Source organism: Piliocolobus tephrosceles, chromosome 13, assembly GCF_002776525.5.
Source record: "Piliocolobus tephrosceles isolate RC106 chromosome 13, ASM277652v3, whole genome shotgun sequence".
Classification (NCBI taxonomy): domain Eukaryota; kingdom Metazoa; phylum Chordata; class Mammalia; order Primates; family Cercopithecidae; genus Piliocolobus; species Piliocolobus tephrosceles.
In genome coordinates, this window is record NC_045446.1 from 76541313 (window position 1) to 76559144 (window position 17832).

General features: G+C 38.6%; 1 protein-coding gene across 1 annotated transcript in view; it reads left to right on the forward strand.

Moving 5' to 3' along the window:
• The window catches only part of HIKESHI (heat shock protein nuclear import factor hikeshi), a 58524-nt gene that overhangs the window by 28471 nt on the left and 12221 nt on the right, over positions 1-17832 (forward strand). Inside the window, exon 3 of the mRNA XM_023209233.2 lies at positions 15989-16140. Coding sequence (XP_023065001.1) covers positions 15989-16140 — 152 coding nt within the window. The remainder of the gene's footprint in view (positions 1-15988; positions 16141-17832) is intronic.

The window sequence follows — 17832 nt, forward strand, 5'->3', positions numbered from 1 at the left end:
CCCAGTTCGAGCTTCCCAGCGGCTTTATTTACCTACTTAAGCCTCAGCGATGGCGGGCGCCCCTCCCCCAGCCTCGCTGCTGCCTTGCGGTTGGATTGCCGCAGACTGCTGTGTTAGCAAGGAGAGAGGCTCCGTGGGCGTGGGACCCTCCCGGCCAGGTGTGGGATATAATCTCCGGTGTGCCGGTGTTACAGCGCAGTATTGGGGTGGGAGTTACCCGATTTTCCAGGTGTTGTGTGTCTCAGTTCCTCTGGCTAGGAAAAGGGACTCCCTTCCCCCTCGCGCTTCCCAGGTGAGGCGATGCCTCGCCCTGCTTCAGCTCTCGCTGGTCGGGCTGCAGCAGCTGACCAGCACCAATTGTCCGGCACTCTCGAGTGAGATGACCCCAGTACCTCAGTTGAAAATGCAGAAATCACCGGTCTTCTGTGCCGCTCGCGCTGGGAGATGGAGACTGAAGCTGTTCCTATTCGGCCATCTTGCTCCGCCCCCTTGTTTTACATTTCAACCAACAGTGTATGAAAGTTCCAATTCTTCCATGTTCTCATTAACACTTGGTATGGTCAGTTTTGACCATTCTAATAGGGGTGGTAGTATGACCTAGTCATTTTAATTTGCATTTTTCTAATGACCAGTGATATTGAGCAGTTTTTTTTTTTTTCTTTTTGAGACCGAGTCTCACTCTGTCACCCAGGCTGGAGTGCAGTGGCACCATCCCAGCTCACTGCAACCTCCATCTCCCGAGTTCAAGCAATTCTCCTGCCTTAGCCTCCTGAGTAACTGGGATTACAGGTGAGCACTGCCACACCCAGCTGATTTTTATGTTTTTTTTAGTAGAGATGGGGTTTTACCATGCTGGCTAGGCTGGTCTCGAACTCCTGACTTCAAGTGATACATCCACCTCAGCCTCCCAGAGTGCTGGGATTACAAGTGTGAGCCACCATGCCTGGCCTCCGAGCATTTTTTAGTGTTGTTATTTGCTATTTATATATCTTTTCTGGTTAATATCCAAATCATTTGCATGTTTTTAATTGGGTTGTTTTCTTAAAGTTGTTTTAAGAGATCTATATGTCTGTGTGTGTGTATGTATATATGTGTATGTGTATATGTGTGTGTATGTATATATGTACATGTGTATATTATAGTGTGTGTATATATATACTTGATATAAGTTCCTTATCAGATATGTGATTTGAAAATATTTTTTTCCCAGTCTTTGGCTGGTCTTTTCTCTAACAGTGCCCATCCCTTCTGACAGTGTTTTTTTTTTTTTTTGAGACGGAGTCTCGCTCTGTTCCCCAGGCTGGAGTGCAGTGGCCGGATCTCAGCTCACTGCAAGCTCCGCCTCCCGGGTTTACGCCATTCTCCTGCCTCAGCCTCCCGAGTAGCTGGGACTACAGGCGCCCGCCACCTTGCCCAGCTAGTTTTTTGTATTTTTTAGTAGAGACGGGGTTTCACAGTGTCAGCCAGGATGGTCTCGATCTCCTGACCTCGTGATCCGCCCGTCTCGGCCTCCCAAAGTGCTGGGATTACAGGCTTGAGCCACCGCGCCCGGCCTCTGACAGTGTTTTTTGTACAGAAGTTTTAGATTTTGATGAAGTCTAATTTTTCAGTTTGTTCTTTTCTGGGTTGTGCTTTTGATGTAAGAAATCTTTGCCTAACCCAAGGTTGCAAAGATTTTCTCCCAGAGGTTTTAGTTATATTTTATATTTATAACTGAGATCCAATTTGAATTAAATTTAATATTTATTGCAAGGTATCTGTCAAAAAAAATTTTTTTTTTTGGCAAATGGATATTTAGTGGTTCCAACATTTGTTGAAAAGATAAAATCATGAACATATTTTTCTGCATCCATCATCAAGCATGTTCTCTTGATACTCACTTGGGAGCTCTCAACTGCTTATTTTAAAGTAAAATATAGGCTGGACACGGTGACTCACGCCTGTAATCCTAGCACTTAAGGAGGCCAGGGCAGGTGGATCACTTGAATTCAGGCGTTCAAGACCAGCCTGGGCAATATAACAAAACCCCATCTCTACAAAAATTCATAAATCAGCTGGCTGTGGTGGCTCACGCCTCTGGTCCCAGCTACTTGGGAGACTGAGGCCTCAGGAGGACTGCTTGAGCCCAGGAGGCAGAGGTTGCAGTGATCTGTGATCACACCATTGCACTCCAGCCTGGGGGACAGAGCAAGACTCTGTCTTAAAAAAAAAAAAAAAAAGTCAAATATGAATATATGAGTATTTATGTATTGATTTTAAAAGGAAAGAAATAAATCTAAATACTTATATAGCTTTTTTAACAATTAAACATGATACCAGTTGGAAAACATGATCGATTCAGTTGGAAAACATGAAAGATTAAATGGATACTTATATCTATTTATAATAATAATCATAAACAATACAGTAGGAGAAGCAAGCTAATTTGTACCCAGAGTACATTGCATTGATTAAGGTGAAATTGATCACCAGCCACTAGACCAGGACAAAGTGGTTGTTTTTGGAGACATACCAATTAAATTGTCAATTTAATTGCCCCCATCTTTCCCTGTTCTTGCCACAGTTATGCCAATGTTTTGAGTTTGGAATGGGACGAAGTATTTCTTTTTGGTTATTCCCTACAGGAGATGCTTAGGGAACAGTGAAAAGTGTTCTATCTTTTTTGTACTGTATTTGGCTGTCTTTTCTCTTGTGACACCTAAGAGATTGGGGAGGCACTTTAGGATCTTAAGAACCCAGACATTTCCTTATTGTATTATTTCATCCAATTTGGAGAAAATTCAATAAAAATGAGTTAATCCAATTACTGCTGAAACTTTAATAGTTTCTCAGTTACATATGTTTTCTGTTGTAGAGTTAAACAGTCTAAAACCCAATCCCAGGGTAATGCTTGATCCAGTAGGGGAAGATGGATTTATTTTCATTATGATAATACTAGTTCTTTTATTGTCTGCTTTTTATTTTATTTTTACATTTATTTTTATTTATTTTTTTAAGAGACGGGGTCTCACTATGTTGCCCAGGCTGGAGTACAGTGGCTGTTTACAGATATGATCCCACTATTGATCAGCACAAAGTTTTGAACCTGCTCCATTCCGAACTGGGCTGTTTCATCCCTTCTTAGGCAGCCTGATGGTCTCTCATTCCTAGGAGGTCACCATATTGCTACCGAACTTAGTGTGGACACCCGACCAGCATAGTGCACTACAACCTAGAACTCCTGGGCTTAATCAGTACTGCCACCTCAGCTTCCCAAGTAGGTAGGACCGCAGATGGACGCCAACATGTCTGGCCCACTGGCTTTTTAAAAAATAAATTGTTTGTCATCATTTCCATTATAACAAGACTATTCATAGTTTTATTCATGAAAACAAATTTTCAAGGCAATATTTGTGATGATAAAGCATAATGCTTTATTAGAGAAAAATAAAGCAATTTAGTATATTTAGAGACTTAGTGCATACCAACATTAAACAATGATAAAATGCTATTAAAATGTTTTGAGTGGTTCTTTACTAGTTGTTTGGAAAACTTTTTGAATGTTTAAACTATCAGAATTCTTAATTTATATATAAAAGATTAGACCTAGTATTCATAGTAGGAAATGGTGTATCATTAAAATATAAGAATAGGTTAATTTGTAATAGGTTTGTATTTTTCAGCCTTTCAGGTGCCCTTTCAAGCTTGTGGGTTTAAGTTTGATTATATTGGGAAAACCTAGCTAACTAGCACATCAGGGTTAGGGAGAGGCTTGCTGAAGTAACTTCAGGCACTTGATTGAACTGAGAATTTATTATGTAACAAGTCTAGCAGAATTTTATGGGAGCTGGAGGGTAGAGAGTTACTCAAGTGAAACAAATTTCATGTTAAAAAATTTGGGGCCAGGCGTGGTGGCTCACGCCTGTAATTCCAGCACTTTGGGAGGTTGAGGTGGATGGATCACTTGTGCCAAGGCGTTCCAGACCAGCCTGCCTAACACAGTGAGAATCCGTGTCTACAAAAAATAAAAAAACTATCCAGGCATGGTGGTAACGCGCCTATAGTCCCACTACTTGGGAGGCTGAGGTGGAAGGATCACTTGAGCCTAGGAGGATGAAGCTGCAGTGAGCCAAGATCGCACCACTGTACTTCAGCCTAGGTGACAGAGTGAGACCCTGTCTCAAAAAAAAAAAAAAAAAAAAGAAAAGAAAAATGTTGGTAGTGCTTATGATTCTGTACTGAGTGATGTGAACAGATTTCTTAACTTCACACAGAACAGTTTTGGTTGGGGAGGTCAAGAGAGCTCTGTTGGGAGAATTACATGTATTTGTAGGGTGTCTTAAAGCCAGTTACTGTGAGTTTTGTTTTGCTTGAGGGATGATTCTTTGTAACTCCTGGGTTCTGAAAAGGAGTTATGTGATAAATTGTGATAAATACATTTTACTGTGATGCTGGAACAATCTGTGGGTGATGGTTAAGAACTCAGGTAGGACTAAATTTGAAAACATAAAATAAATGTTTTGATACTAAGAAACAAGAAGAAACTTCTTTTTTTTTTTCCTTTGAACATGGGATAAGAAATCCTAAAATAACAAAAAAGTGGCACATGTGACCTGGTGCAGTGGCTCACACCTGTAATCCCAGCACTTTGGGAGGCCTAGGCAGGTGGAGCACGAGGTCAGGGGTTCGAGACTGGCCTGGCCAATGTGGTGAAACCCCATCTCTACTAAAAATACAAAAATTAGCTAGGTGTGGTGGTGTGCGCCTGTAGTCCCAGCTACTCAGGAGGCTGAAGCAGGAGAATGGCTTGAACCCGGGAGGCAGAGATTGCTGTGAGCCGAGGTGGCGCCACTGCACTCCAGCCTGAGCAACAGAGCGAGACTCCGTCTCAGAAAAAAAAAAAAAAAAAAAGACACGTGCTTAGTAGATAAGGTTTGGTAGTTGGAAAATTTGGGAAGGTTTAAAGAGGTTCCTTATAGTTTTGGCTTTAGATGCTGGTTTTGGTCTCTATAATGTGGAAGGGACATTTAACTAAATACTTCAGGCCGGGCGCCATGGCTCATGCCTGTAATCCCAGCACTTTGGGAGGCTGAGGCGGGCAGATCACTTGAGGTCAGGAGTTCAAGAGTAGCCTGGCCAACATGGCGAAATCCTGTCTCTACTAAAAATACAAAAATTAGCCAAGCACCACGTGGTGGTTGTAATCCCAGCTACTCTCGAGGTTGAGGCAGGAGAATCACTTGAACCCAGGTGGTGGAGGTTGCAGTGAGCCAAGATTGTGCCACCACACTCCAGCCTGGGCGTCAGAGGGAGACTCCATCTCAAAATAATAAATAAGTAAATAAAAAATAAAATAAAAAGTGGGAACCTGCAGGTACTATAATATATGTGGCTATAAGGTATTTTGTTACATTATGTAACTATCCATTTACATTGTGAAAGCTTGGGAAGTTACTTTAGGCCTTTCTGTTAACTAAATTACAGAAGAAAAAAGTATCTGTTTATGTAGTTAAGTCGTTGTTGTGTTCTCATTCATCAGGTAATTATTGAACATCTGCCTCCTTTCAGCATCTGCATGTGTGTGTGAATATTAAATATCACACCAAGACATTGTTCAGAGGAGACAGAATAGTGAGGTGAGATAAATGAGAATGTCTCTGTGGAAGATTAGACTGGAGCATGAACTTGAACTATGAGTAAGATGTGGATGGGATGGAAGTGGGTGGATGGGAATCACATTTGGAGATGATTAAATTCATAAAACTGGTAATATACAGTGCATCTTCAAGTGACAGTGAGGAGGAGACTTTTAAGTGTGGCATGATAGGTTCCTGTTCGGAGTGAAAGGTAAGGTTTTAAAGTAAATTGGGATTGTTGTATGGATTGTCATGCTATGTGGGGTTTAAATTTTTTCTTGTAAGCAAGTGTTTGTGCAAGATCTTAATATGGTGTTTTAGAGGTGGGCATGGTGGCGTGTGCCTGTAGTCCTAACTACTCAGGAAGCTGAGGTGGGAGGATTGCTTGAGCCTAGGAGTTTGAGACTGGCGTGAGTTAACATGGTGAGATCTCATCTCTAAAACCAAACCAAAACAAAACAAAATGGTGTTTTGGGAAAATAATTGTCTGGAATGGCTTGGAGAATCTTATTAAGACTAGAGGCAGAGAAACCAGTTAGGAAGGTTTCATAATGATTGAAAAATGAATGAAAGGGTAGCATATATTGAATATCTGCTATGTGTAATGCAGTGTGCTAGGTTTTCATATGTATTATATATTATCTTTCACAGCAACCTTAAGAGGTTGGTGTTAATAAGCCTCTGGTTTTCAAGACACTGAATTTCAGTGAAGTTTATTTTTTTGCTCAAAGAGTCTGCTAACCTTTTTTTTTTTTTTTTGAGACAGAGTCTCGCTCTGTCGCCCAGGCTGGAGTGCAGTGGCCGGATCTCAGCTCACTGCAAGCTCTGCCTCCCGGGTTCCCGCTATTCTCCTGCCTCAGCCTCCCGAGTAGCTGGGACTACAGGCGCCCGCCACCTTGCCCAGCTAGTTTTTTGTATTTTTTAGTAGAGACGGGGTTTCACAGTGTCAGCCAGGATGGTCTCGATCTCCTGACCTCGTGATCCGCCCGTCTCGGCCTCCCAAAGTGCTGGGATACAGGCTTGAGCCACCGTGAGTCTGCTAACTTTTAGTGGGTATGCATAGATCTACTTCTTTCAAACAGGTACATGTTATATGGCAATACTGTACTTTAATTCCGTATTAATGGAAATCTGGGTTTCCATTTTTTAATTATTTTACTAGTAATGCTACGATAAATATTCTTACACATATCTTTGTACATAGTTTCTAGTACTGTATTTCTGTGGAAGAAATTCCTAGAAGTGGAACTGAGTTCCTGGATTAAAATGGCCTTTAAAACAAATGATATAGGAGGAAGTATCCTGAATGGGTAATGGATCATGATTGTCGTGACAATTTTAGAATCTTAGTTAAAGGTACAGTGTACTTGGTACTACATGAAAAACTAATAGAGCATATCCCTGCCAAGTATAACATAAAGCCATGAAATATTTGAACGAAAGGCCCTAAAATAATTAATTCCTTAATTTTATTGTTAAGGCTCTTGAAATCTAGAAAGTTTTTAGTGTTCCTGAAATACAGCAGGGATTAGGATCTAGATACTCAGATTTTTCGTTTACTATTCTAAGTGTAGTGTTTTCCTTTCCTAAAGTAAATTTAAGGAGAAAACAACATTTACATTTCTTTTTTTTTTTGAGACGGAGTCTCACTTTGTCACCCAGGCTGGAGTGCAGTGGCGCGATCTCAGCTCACTACAACCTCCGCCTCCCGGGTTCAAGTGATTCTTGTGCCTCAGCCTCCTGAGTAGCTGGGACTACAGGCACATGCCACCACACCCAGCTAACTTTTTTTTTTTTTTTTTTTGAGAGGAAGTCTTGTTCTGTTGCCCAGGCTGGAGTGCAATGGCGTGATCTCAGCTCACTGCAACCTCTGCCTCCCAAGTTCAAGCAATTTTCTGCCTCAGCCTAATGAGTAGCTGGGATTACAAGTACCTGCCACCACGCCCAGCTAATTTTTGTCTTTTTAGTAGAGATGGGGTTTCACCATCTTGGCCAGGCTGGTTTGAACTCCTGACCTCATGATCCACCTGCCTCGGCCTCCCAAAGTGCTGGGATTACAGGCGTGAGCCACCGCACCTGACCCTATTTTGTATTTTTAGTAGAGACAAGGTTTCACCATGTTGGCCAGGCTGGTCTTGAACTCCTTTTCTTGAGTAATCCACCTGCCTTGGCCTCCCAAATTGCTGGGATTACAGGCATGAGCCACTGCACTCAGCCCCACATTTCTTTCCATTGTGTTTGTGTGTGTGTGTGCATGTGCGCACGCCTCACATGCTTCTAAGTGCTGTTTTCTGCCATTTTTACTTAATATTACCTCATAATGGGTTATGAAATTTTGATGGATTCCAAAAGTATTAAATGTTTAGTTACCCTTTCTTTTCCTCCACTCCTTTCCTATTAACCAAGTAAAGTGAAAAACAGGTACATTCTTATGTTTAGATGAGTTAAGATGGGAAAAGAAGATAAAATTTTTATCTTTATTTAAAAGGAAAACATGATGAGTTACAAAAAAAAAAAAAAAAAAGATTTCAGAAACAGTGATCTGGAGGATATAGTCCACCCACTTTTTTTCCTATTTGTTTTACATTGGTAATCTAGAATTTTTTGTTGGTAAGGTATGGTTTAATTACCCATTCCTTGTTGGGCATTTTGGCTTTTTTTCCAAATCTCAGAACATTTTAAATTTCCAATTACTTGTTGCTAGTATTATAGAGGTACAATTGGTTTTGGATATTGGCTTTGTATCCTGAAGGATGAAGGAAAGGGTATAATATATACCGAATATCTTGTTAAACTCCCTAATTAGCTCTAGTAGCTTTAGGATTTTCTCTACAGATGATCGTGTCTATGAAAAAAACTTTTTACTTCTCTCTTTTCAATTTTTATGCCTTTGATTTCTTTTCTTTTCTTTTCTTTTCTTTTTTTTTTGCCTTATGGTGTTGTCTAGGCCTTCAAACACCATTTTGAATAGGAGTGGTAAGAGTGCAATGAAATAAAATTAAATGCATAACAATGGTTTTTCTCTTCCTCTGCTTTCTGAGTTTGTATAAATTGATGAATTTTCTTTTACCAATATGAAATGTCCTTTATCTCCAGTAATAATACTGTCTCAAAGTCTGCTTCATCTAAAATTTACAGCTTCTCCAGCTTTCTTAGTGTTTACATACTATATTTTTTCTTTTAACATAAATTTCCTTTATAACATACTTTCACCTTTTACTTTTAATGTAAATCTCTGTCTCTTAAATAGCATATAGTTTCGTGTGCCTTTTTTTTTTTTTAAATTTATTCTTACAGTCTCTGCTTTTTAAGTAGGGTGTTTAGTCCATTAATATGTACAGTTATTTATATGGTTAGGTTTATATTTTTATCTTGCTGTTATTTTTTTTTCTTCCCTTTTTTGGCATTCTTTTGGATTGAGTGTTTTTTAGCCCATTAATCTTTGGTTCTTTAGCTGTATACCTTTGCATTCAGTTTTTAGTGGTTCCTCTAGGGATTACAGTATACACTGTTAACTTTTCATGGTGTTCCAAGAATTAATATTACAGAAATAAACGTTTATATTTGAGAACTATGAAACCAGACTTGGTAATTTTTGTAAGGTCTCATCTCCTACAAGCAAGTTTTCCTTGTTTGTCACCCCACTTAGTGAAGTTCTGAATATAATGACAAAAACTCTAGGGCAAAAATCTTGGTGACTTATTTTGAATTAAAGCTATTCATCTTCATTCTCATCATATTTGTACCAAAATTCAACATCGCAGCCCTTGATAGCATGCAAGGGAGTTAGATAACAGGAAGCCAAAAGCTCTATTTAGATACTCTGCATATTTTCTTCAAAGTCTAGAATTTGTACATCCTTCAGAGTTGAGTAACAAGAAGCAAAAAGGATCATTTACTCACTTTTATTTTGATTTAATCTGGTCCAGAGAAGGATTTCATGGTCAGGTCCAGGTTGTCCTGGGAATTTTCTCAATGGACTACATAAGTCTCCTCAGTGAATTTCTTTGGCTAGCCCTAGCTTGCTTTTCTGACAAATTAGAAATCACATGTACCTAAAGTATTTTTTTCTAGTTCTATATTTGTACTGTCAGTACTTTTAGAAATTTTTTTTCTTAAAATACCTTACCAAAGTTCTGAAAGTAGTTTCTAGCCTTAGTATCATAAATTGTCAGATGCATAAGAAAACTTGATAGTCTTTTCAGTATTCAGATAGAGGGTCAACTGAATATTGGTGTCCAGTTATAACAACATAAACATCTGTTAAAACCTGTAACACCTATGAACAGTGATATGCTACATTATGGATCTCAGTGATACTCATTACTGGTTGTATAATCTTGACCAAGACCTTTAATTACAGAGGAGAATTCAGGTAAAATGGAGATAATACCTGCAGTGCAAGTTTTTTTAATTAGGGGTAATGTACACAAATGCATAGTAGTACCTTGTACACAGTTGGTACTCAATAAATGGTTATTATATCTATGTGAAATCATAGAATGTCAGCACTAGAAAGGATGTTAGAAATTACCCAGATAGGGCCCGGTGCAGTGGCTTACGCGTGTAATCCCAGCACTTTAGGAGGCCAAGGCGGGCAGATCACTTGAGGTCAGGAGCTCGAGACCAGCCTGGCCAACATGGTGAAACCCCGTCTCTACTAAAAATACAAAAATTCACTGGGGGTGGTGGCACACACCTCTAATTTCAGCTACTCAGGAAGATGAGGCAGGAGTATCACTTGAACCTGAGAGGCAGAGGTTGCAGCGAGCTAAGATTGTGCCACAGCACTCCAGCCTGGGCAACAAAGCTAGACTTTGTCTCAAAAGGAAAATAAATTACCCAGATAATGAAACCAGTTCAGAATGGTTAAGTGACTGTTACTGCCCTCCCTCCCCTGCCACATAAGGGGGGTACGCTCTTTGAGAATAGGGATGTTTTATCTTTTATTTTGTGCTTTATAGAGCACAGTGATGGACTTTAGATACTTGCTTCATTAAGTACATTTCAGACATACTACAATGTCAGATAAATTATATTTTTATTTGATTTAAAATTATTGATAAACCTTTGAGAGTCACATAGCTCTAAGAATATACATTAGTGAAAATGTAATTTCAGGCTTGTCTAGTTATTAATAGAAATGAAGCAAGGAGTTTTAGAAATATATATTTCTAAATTTGTATATTCAATACTAGGAATGCTTTCAAGCAGGCATATTTAAGTTGTTTCTGTGTACAGTTTTTTAGCTATGTCATCATAGTCAAATGCTACTGCATGGTGAGTTCCTTCCTTTTGCCATAACTGTTTTTTTTAGTCCTCATCTGTTTGCTGCTATGCACACTTACAAACATCTCAACCAGTGGACTTACTTTTAATTTTTAAATTTCCCTTTTGAGCATTTTTACCCATTAGAAGGATTGGTACTTCATGAGTTTTATTCTTTTGTAGAGGTCTTCTAAAGAACAGAGAGGAAAAAAAAAAAAATAAAGAATAGAGATAAAATTTACTTACATGTTTTTTAATAGAATAAAACTCATTTTATCTTGCAATTACCATATGGACCACTTTGTAAATCTAAGAAGCATTTGGGGATATTACTGGTCTTGTTTTACCTATATATTGAAGCATTTTGTTATTTCATCCAGGAAATTATTGTATTGGTACTCATCAAAACTATACTTACAAAAAGGGGGCTAAAATAAAAAAAGAAAAATGTTGGAATTAGCTAGAGTAGAAGTTGACAAACTTTTTTGTGAAGGGTCAGTTAGAAAATGTTGTAGGCATTGTGGGCTACATATGATCTCTGTGGCATATTCTTCTTCTTAAACAACCTTTAAATATTCAAAAACCATTCTTAGCTCCCACATCATACAAAATAGGTTGTGGGACCAATTTGGCCTGTGGACCTTGGTTTGTCATTGCATTAACCTCCAATTTTCATATTGCATTGCCCAAAAGATTATGCCATCTTTTAAGTCATATAAAAGGAGACTGGAGACACCATCTTTATGGTCTCTTTTTAGCTTTTATTGAACAGAATGTAAATTCATACTTTTAAATATTTTGGTCATAATGGCAAAGAGAAGAAAACTGACAGAGGAAGAAGTTTCACAATTATTAGACAAATCAGAAAATGAATACAAAAAGGTAAATTCTATACTGATGACGATGGTAAAGTGGATCATATAAGCAAAAATACCTACTATGAATCTTCAAATAAGATCTCATCATCTGAGTTTTCTCAACTAAAACTTTGATGATTGAACAGTGTATTTTTAAGGATCAAGAGAAAATATGAGGCCGGGTGTGGTGGCTCATGCCTGTAATCCCTGCACTTTGGGAGGCCGAGATGGGTGGATCCCTTGAGGTCAAGAGTTCCAGATTGGCCTGGCCAACATGATGAAACCCTGTCTCCACCAAAAATTTGAAAATTAGCTGGGCGTAGTAGCACAGGCCTGTAATCCCAGCTACTCAGGAGGCTGAGGCATGAGAATTGCTTGAACCCAGGAGGTGGAGGTTGCAGTGAGCCGAGATCGTCCCACTGCACTCTAGCCTGGGCAACGGAGCGAGACTCTGTCTCAAAAAAGAAAAGGAAAAAAGAAAAAAGAAGAAAAGAAAATATGTTATTCTACTCAGTCATTTAAGAGGAAGGAATTTCTCACACAATATTTTGTCATGGACAAGTAGTAAAGGATGTGTTCTGCTATTCTTTTATCTCTTATATTTGTGCTCCAAAATAGACTGGCTATGGTTTTGTAAGTAGACAAATGCTGAAAGTAGGGGTGTGTACAAAAGTGATTGGAAGGAAATAGGTGTCAAAAGAAAAATCATTGGCTTGATTATTCTAAATAATGGTTATAAATCTAAAAATATTTTGCAAAATATAGATCAGAGGATAGCCATCCTTACTTCAACAAATTGTGAGCCATTCAAGGTTTCAAAACTTCAAGCTTTCAGGTATTATATTTTGGCAATGTAGATGCCAAAAAAAGAACAAGATACAACCAAAAGCTATAATTTATTAGATATCTGACTTATAACATTTATAAAATGGATGTGTTCCATAAGATGGATGTATTCCATGTTTATCCATGATGGTTGATGGGCAGTTGTATTCATAGGACATAGCCCATTTCGGCTATATCTTAAAAACAAGGAAAATGTGGAATGACTATCTGGATTTGCTGTATTTAAATACTTAGAAAAAAAATCTAATAATGTTTTCCACTATTTACTGATTCTTCTCAACATTCTCTAAAATATATGTGTGTGTGTGTGTAAAGGTTCCGTTAGATGCAAATAACAAATGATGATGACTGCTTTTCCTTATATACTGAGAGTAAAGAACTAGCTCCCTGTAGGATTTTTTTCCTGAGTTGTGTTTTGTCTTAGGCTCTTGATTTACATGGAGGAGGGATGCTTTGAGAAAGAGTCTTAAAAAAATTAGCTGCTGCATTTACTGTTACAGTGTTTTAAAGAACTTGATCTAATTTACATTTGTTTTTTATATTAAGACTAGGTCATATAATTTGCTTGCTCTTCTGTTTTTGTATTATGATTTATAATTTATTATTTTTGCATTTATTTGATAATGATATACTTTGATAATGATATGCTTTCTCGATTTTAGCATAATTCTAGATTTTAAATAAATCAAATGGTAGAGTAAGGAGCTCCAGAAAATCCAGTCTTCCATAAAAGCAACAACAACACTGTCAGAAGATCATAGCTCACTGTAGCCTTAATCTCCTAGGCCTAAGTGATCCTCCCACCTCAGCCTCCTTAGTAGCTAGGACCACAAGCATGCAGCACCTCGCCTGGCTAAATTTTAAATTTTTGTAGAGATGGGGTCTCCCCGTGTTGCCCAGGCTGTTCTCAAACTTCTGGGCTCAACTGATCCTCCTGCCTCAGCCTCTGAAAGTATTGGGATTACAGGATATGAGCAGCTGTGTCTGACCCAGAATGAACTTTTTGCAACTCTGGTAACTCGCCAAAAGTTTGTAGCAATCAGGGGAACACTTAAGAAAATACACTGAATCTCAGTAAGACCAGTGAGCTTTGTGGCATTTGCCTACCCTGGTCCCATCTGCTTCTCAGCTCAGTGGTAGCCTTGAAAATAACAGTCTCCATTCCTGGTACTGATATAGGGAGCGGGAGAGACCTAATTCAGAAAGAATTGTAATTAACTTGTTTTCATCTATCTGGTGGCTTGCTAGAAGACTGTTTTTAAAAAAAGAGGTCTGCCTTTATGTCACCTAACTTGGAACTCTTTTGATGGAAAAGTAACTACCTTGGGGGTGTTTGTTAAAAGTATTTACAGACATATGTTTAGTTACTGTTGCCTGAGTCAAAGGAAAACAGTTGGAGCAAACCAAAACTAATCAGAAAGGTTGGGAATGAGATGCTTTGGGGAATAAGGGCTTTGAAATTCTCTGACATATTCTTGGGAATCTTGAAGGGTACATGCATGCCCAGAGCTTTGTGCATGCTCAGGAAAGACCGAGAAGACCCAGAGCTCTCTCGCTGGCTCACTTTAAGTCTCTGCACAAGCAGGAAGTAAAGACTAAGGTGGAGTTATAAACTGCCTGGCTTAATATTGAAGGCATGTCCCAACACGCAGAGCCCATGTGCAAAGACTGGCAGAATTTTTTGGTTGCGGAGGTTTAAGGAAATTTCTTTCTAATCACCAGCAGACTACTAACTAATGGAACAGAGAGTTCACTGGCCACACATGACAAAGAAACAGACTTTACAAAATTAGTTCAGATAAGTCATTAAATGAGGAAACAACTACAACAAACAGCAACAACAAACCCCTAGAAGGGGGAAACATCTGATTTATAGAGTTGTTACACTGTAATATTCGAAATGTCCAGTTTTCTACAAAAAATAATGAAACATACAAATAAACAAAGTAAGGCTCTTATACAGAAGAAACGAACAGAAACTGCCCCCAAGGAAGCACAGAGACTTTAAGTAAGCTGTCTTTATTATGCTCAAATTGCTAAAGGAAACCAGGAGAATGATACATCATCAAAGAGAGACTATCAATATAGAAATTATAAAAAGGAACTAAACAGAGTTTATAGCTGAAAAGTACAGTAACTGAAAGGTTCACTAAAGGTTTAGATAGCAGAATTGAGTAGACAGAAGAATCAGTGATTTTGAAGGTAAATTAATTGAAATATCCAATTTGAAGAGCAGACCCTTAGAGACCTGTGAGACACTGTCAAGTGCACCAACATGCACACCAACACAGTGTAATGACAGTAACATAAGGAAAGGCAAGAGAGCTGGAAAGAACATTTGCTATGGTGTGAATGTTTGTGTCTTTTTATATGATGTCTTTTAAATTTATATGATGAAATCCTAACCCCCAAGGTATTGGGAGATAGGGACCTGGGTGGTGACTGGGTCATGGGAGTAGAGCCCTCATGAATGGGATTAGCACTCTTAGAGTAATAAGATCACTTGCCCTTCTACCATGTGAGAACACAGTGAGAAGGCAGTCTCTGTGAACCAGAAAATGGGCCTTCACCAGATAGCAAGTCTGTTGGTTCCTTGATCTTGGACTTCCCAACCTCCAGAACTGTGAGAAATAAATTTCTGTTGTTTATAAGCTACCCATTTTATGGTGTTTTGTTATAGCAGCCTGAAGAGACTAAAACAATATTTAAATAAATAATGCTCAGAAACTTCTCAAATTTGAGGAAAAACATTAACCACATTTAAGAAGCTCAAGAAACTCCAAGTAGGATAAGCTATACCAAGACACATGATAATCAAATTGTCAAAAGGCAAAGAGAGAATGTTGAAAGCATCAAGAGAAGTAACTCATCACATACAAGGATCCTTGATAAGATTAATAGCTGATTTCTCATCAGAGACTCCACAGTCTTCTAGAGGGTAGTGGATTGGCATATTCAGAGTTCTGAAAGGAAAAAAAAAAGCCATCAACCAGGAATTATATATTCAGCAAAACTGTCTTTAGAGATGAAGGAGAAATACTTTCCCAGATAAACAAAAACTCTGTTATTGCTGGCAGACCTGCTCTATAAGAAATGCTAAAGGGAGGCTTCTCTATCTAATTATTTATTTTTTCCCACACTCTGTTACTATCTGTGTCTACTGCAGTAGTTTCAATACATTTTAGAATGACCACTATTTTTCTGGTGGGAAACTTTTAGTTCTTTTATTCTTTGTTAATATGCTAAAAACTAGCCTTTTGCATTTATCTAAAAAGAGACAAACTTGGACATAAGAAAACTTTTTCATGTATATAAATCAGAGGTTCTTTACACATTTACAAAGGAAATTGTGTGACTACAAGTTAAATTTGAAATGTGTGGCATATTGTTAATTTCTTGCAGGAGAAGGAAGCCAACATCCTTTTGGAGCCATGAATATTGTCCGAACTCCATCTGTTGCTCAGATTGGAATATCAGTGGAATTATTGGACAGTATGGCTCAGCAGACTCCCGTAGGTAATGCTGCTGTATCCTCAGTTGACTCATTCACTCAGGTAATGCAACACACATTTCATTCTTTACCTCCCTCCTCCACCGCTTTATTAAGGTATAATATACAAGTTAAAATCATATATAACGTATGGTATACAATGTGATGTTTTTGATACATGTTTACATTTTGTTTTGTTTTGTTTTTGAGAGATGGAGTCTTGCTCTGTTGCCCAGGCTGGAGTGCAGTGGTGCAATCTCGGCTGACTGCCATCTCCGCCTCCTGGGTTCAAGCGATTCTCCCGCGTCAGTCTCCTGAGTAGCTGGGACTACAGGCACATACCACCACACCTGGCTAAGTTTGTATTTTTTTTTTTAGTAGAGACAGGGTATTGCCTTATTGGCCAGGCTGGTCTTGAACTTAGACCTCAGGTGATCTGCCTGCCTCGGCCTCCCAAAGTGCTGGGAATGCAGGTGTGAGCCACCGCACCTGGCCTATATTTTGAAATAAAATCAAACTACTTAACATGTCTGTCACCTCACACAGTCATTGTTTTCTAGAGAACACTTAAGATCTAATCTCTTAGCAAATTACAAGTATACAACACATTATTAGTAACTGTACTCTCCATGCTGTACAATAAACTTACAGAATTTATTCATCCTGTTGAGCTGAAACTTTGTGCCCTTTGACCAACATGTCCTCATTTTCCTTTCCCCTCCACTCTTCAACCCCTGGCAACCACCATTCTACTCTCTGCTTCTGTAAGTTCAACTTTTAGATTCCACATATAAGTGAGATCAATCATGCTTTTTTGTCTTTCTGTTCTTGACTTATTAGCCTGTTGTCGAGAAGAAAAAATGATGATGTAGCAGAGCAGGGAGAATTACTAAAGCAGTGTCCTTGAGTAGAAAATAGCAGCATATATGGAGGTGTTCACTTTAGACAGGATAATGGATAGATGGGTACAGATTCAGATATGGTAGATGTGGTGATGAGAACTTGTGCAGGCTGTCTCCTGATTTCTTCTTCTTGCTTAGTGAAGTAGAAAGGAAGATCATCAGCTAAGATTGAGGTAGTAGAAATTGAAATAAAAAAAGACTGTTAAATGAGTCTTCTAGTAGAGGAGGAGTGAATGGATTAGGGAAATCATGTGTTTGCCTGGCAGTACCAGAGGAGCACTTTTGAAGGTTGTGGTCGTGAATTTAAAGGTAGATTTGTCACATCTTTGAAAATGGACTAAATTGAGAATGACAGACTCTGGGTCTCAAAAATGTTTTTTTCCGGATAATTTTACAAATAAACTGCTGTGCTGAAAACAAACTATAAAACAATCATAGTATCCTGTGTAGACAATATTTAAAAAGTGTCTGTAAAATACACACTAAAATGTTATCCCTGAAGAAGGGTAAGAAGACTTTTTTATTGTACATGTTTATAAATTATTTGAGTTTTTAAAATAAAACTATAGTTTTAATTAAATGTATTATGAAGTATTTTAAATACAGAGAAAACAGAGTGATGTATATATTCCACAAGTAGTTATCATGTAACTACTCTGTGCCAGGCATGCCTTTTTTTTTTGAGACAGAGTCTCACTCTGTCACCCACCCAGGCTGGAATGCAGTGGTGCGATCTTGGCTTATTGCAAGCTCCACCTCCCAGGTTCACGCCATTCTCCTGCCTCAGCCTCCCGAGATAGCTGGGACTACAGGTGCCGGCCACCACGCCTGGCTAATTTTTTTTGTTTTTTTTT